General features: G+C 48.4%; 1 protein-coding gene across 1 annotated transcript in view; it reads left to right on the forward strand.

The window, feature by feature from the left end:
- Positions 1-318: 318 nt before the first annotated feature.
- Positions 319-3,993, forward strand: part of LOC106821071 (cytochrome P450 2J5-like) — an 11,741-nt gene continuing 8,066 nt past the window's right edge. Inside the window, exons 1-4 of the mRNA XM_014825715.1 lie at positions 319-941; positions 1,713-1,881; positions 2,535-2,733; positions 3,555-3,712. Of these exons, the coding sequence (XP_014681201.1) occupies positions 762-941; positions 1,713-1,881; positions 2,535-2,733; positions 3,555-3,712 (706 nt within the window). The 5' untranslated portion in view covers positions 319-761. The remainder of the gene's footprint in view (positions 942-1,712; positions 1,882-2,534; positions 2,734-3,554; positions 3,713-3,993) is intronic.

The raw sequence follows: 3,993 nt of genomic DNA on the forward strand, positions 1-3,993 counted from the left end.
ACACACACACGCATACATACGCACACCCACGCACGCACGCACGCACGCACACACGCACGCACACACACACACACACACACACACACACACACACACACGCATACATACGCACACCCACGCACGCACGCACGCACGCACGCACGCACGCACGCACACACACACACACACACACACACACTACACATACACACGCAACTATAATAGACACACATGCGCGCCCACGCCTGCACACAGTGACACGCATACGCATACACAGACGTAACACAAACACACATGCCTACGCACTACTCACTAGCAGCTAGTATGAGTAGTGCAAGCATTCAGGCAACGCGAGACAGGTCGACCTTGGTTCACACAACTATAGTATCAACGCAAGCTCCAGGGTATAGAAGTAGGCCTACAGAGTACAGGACCGGCCGACTGAGAGAGACATGCACATACTGGCGATAGTGTGTCGACACCAGCGATCTATATAAATTCATCTGCGTGGTGTGTGGAAACACATATGCACGTACGATACAAGCAGGCCGACTCTCGCAGATCTCACCATACTCGCGCCGACTGTCATCGAGGGCTCAAGCCGGTGTCATTGAAAAATCTCCTCTCCCCTTTGCCGGGTGCCACAACGTTCAGCTGGCAGCGATAGTGCAGCTGACCTGGCAAGTATAACTATACCATTAGCAACAAGTACACCGTGGGTGTGTGGTAAGTACGCACGAACCTCGCGAATTTAGCACGTACATGTACGGAGGTATAGCGCCATGGAGGCTGGCCTTCTACTGATCGTGCAGACCATCATCGTTGGTCTACTAGCTTACGTGGTCATCGTACTGTTCCTGAGGCATCGCGAGAGATCAAAGCTACCGCCGGGACCGTATCCGCTGCCGATCATCGGGAATTTACACCTGGTCGCAGATATAGCCGTGCATCGGCCGCTACAGGTACGTATAAACACATGTGTGTCACACGCCATTTTGCGATCGGTGTAATTGAGTTGAAAATTCAATTTCAATTTCTATTCCAGGCGTTCTATTCCATTTTATTCTATTCCAAACTCGATTCCAAGCGTTTTAAAAATCGCGCTGCACCATGATGTTCAAGCGATACGATAGCCAAGCCCTGCCCTCATTACTCGGAGTTAGAAGCGATAAAAACTAGGCCATTTCAACACGTGAAGCACGAGAAATCCGATCGATTCCGTTCAAATATGTTTCGAAGAATGAATATTCTGGTAGATTTCAAGGCGCATCGGCTTTCATCGGGCTGCAATCGCCTGCGAATGCAGACGGAGTGAGCGCGATCATGTCAGCAACGATGAAGACACGTTTCATTCCCAATACAGATCGCAAAAAATGATACCAAGTCAAACTAATCCGGACCATGCAGGCCCGGGCGAAATTTTAGCAGTGTGTACACGCTATACCCCGTACTAAATACGTGCTAGTCCAGACTATATCCCCTCCCCCACTTTAAAGTTGACCGGGCGCGCTTTGAAACGCGCTGACTTGTCGCTGTGCTAAACAACTGTTATACTGATACCCTAGTATATTCATACTGCTTGCTCCATCCAGAGCACGATCTCACAGCTCTCATATCTTCTCGCTGACTATCGCGGATAGTAAATAACCTGCGTACTGCGCAGGAGCAGGTTTTTCCTTCGTGCTCCACGTTTTCGCACTCGCCTGCTCCTGTCTGTAGTCTCCTGTCTGTAGGCGCTGGCTCGGCAGTATGGCAACGTCTACTCTCTCGTCATGGGCTGCGTACCAAATATCGTTCTCAACGACTACGCCGCGATTCAGGAAGCATTCGTCGGACAGGCTGACTGCTTCACCGGCAGGCCCCACTTTGCCATACACAAGGAGATCAGCGGGGGAGCGGGAGGTACGGCCGCTTGGCGGCGCCACGGTCGCGTACGCCCGCGACTAGAGATCACATCGGGAGTGAATAAAGACAAACCTTTTTTATTCACTTCTGATCATATAACAATAATACGCTGTATAACCAAATATCATTTCTATGGTACGGTCCCCTACATGCGCTATAGCCCCGAACAGAGATCATATATGCGTCATTATTATGACCTCATCATTTAACAAATATCTATGACGTCACTAATTTCATTTGCGATGACTATCAATTTTTACCGTCGTGAGAAAAACTAATTAAAACTATGCACACGTTATTGTGAAAGCGTGGACAATGTAACCGGCGGGTGAGTGCGTGGGGGGGGGGAGGCGTTGCTGATATTTAGAACGAATTCTAAAACTAGTCCGTGCCTTTTTATCCCAAACCATCGTTTGAAAAAATGTCAACTTCGAAACAGTGATAAATAATAGCAACCATGCCACCGAATATATACTTTTGAAGTTAAATGTCATGTAAAAGCGATGTCACACCTACGATAGTCATTATTTCTGATGTCATAGTCGATTATTTATGATGTTTCTGACAATGGAACCCCGGTCCTTGATGTATGCTTGATGTTGGCGTGCATCAATAAACTTTACAGCATGGCCATTGTTTCCCTCCCGCAGGTTTCTTAAACGGCGACGGGTCTGACTGGATGGAACTACGGAAGTTCACGCTGCGATGCTTCCGTGGATTCGGGGTCGGGAGGAGATCACAGGAAGGACGCATACATGAAGAGCTACGGGTCGTCATAGAACACGTCAGCAGAGAGCAAGAACGACCCTTCGATATATTCAACCACCTGAAGAGCGCCACAGGCACGTCGTAATCCAGATATAGCGTGTCGTTGGGGAAAAATGTCTTATGAGGCTATATATATATATACGGAGAGATGATGATGCAGTGGCTGTCGAGCTGCCCTGGGCAGTTATTACTTTCTAGGGTTGCGCAGGCTTTGTGAACGAGCGGTGTGGAAATAAAGATGCCGACATCATCATCATCATCATCATCATCATCATCATCATCATCCTCCTCATCCTCATCGTAATAAGCGCGTTCATTGCGAGCGTGCCGCTGTCATGTCGTGTATTGGACGCACCGCATGTGTCGCGTAGGAAGCGGCGAGCAGCCCTAGCCGATTCAACTTGCGAGTCTGTCGCGTGCGTGTCTATATTGGCATGCCGAGCCGCGCGTGCGTGCTCGCCCGGTCTCCAGTCTCCGTTTTAGACGAGACGTTCGTTTCAATTTAAAACTCGCGAAAACTATAAGCGCGCTGGGAATCGCTGCTTTTTTGCATGGATGCGGCGGCGGCGGCGGCGGCGGCGGCGGCGGCGGTAGCAGGCGATAGCCGCCAGGTATAGACACTCTAGTCTTTACGCGAGTTTTTCGGCTTCGACTTTCGGCATATGATTATAGAACGTATTTTGCAAATAGAACATACGATTCTATACGATTTCATAGAAAATGGGGTTTTAAAATTCTTCCCATCGCTATAAGCTTATATATATTATTATATATATAGAGAAGAGAGAGAGAGAGAGAGAGAGAGACTGACATCTGTTCTTCGCTGACTACACTTTATATTCGATATATAGATTTATCTGAATTTTTTTCGAACTGATCCGGTTTTAACCCCTCTATTCCAGACTGTTGTCAACATTTGCGGAGTTGGACAAGTTTTTGGAGAAGCGAATCTCTCAGCACAAAGAAACATTTGACCCAAATAACATCCGGGACATCATCGATGCCTTCCTAGTTGAGCGCAACAGTTGCACTAACAGAGTGAGAACAGCTTATCTTCTATGAAAGCGTATTACTTACCTTCTAAATATACGCGCCGCCACACATACACGTGCGCACACACCTACACACGCGCACACACATACACGCGCGCACACCTGTAAAAACACTGCGACCGTACACACCATACACAACCTAGTACGCGCGCGGCCGGTCGCGCGCGGCACACACACACACAACACACAACACACACAACACACACATTACACATACACACATACATACACACACACAACAACACACAACAACACACGCATACACATACACATACACCACAGCACAACT

The sequence above is a fragment of the Priapulus caudatus genome, unplaced genomic scaffold, assembly GCF_000485595.1.
Source record: "Priapulus caudatus unplaced genomic scaffold, Priapulus_caudatus-5.0.1 Scaffold58, whole genome shotgun sequence".
NCBI classification, from domain to species: Eukaryota; Metazoa; Priapulida; class Priapulimorpha; order Priapulimorphida; family Priapulidae; genus Priapulus; species Priapulus caudatus.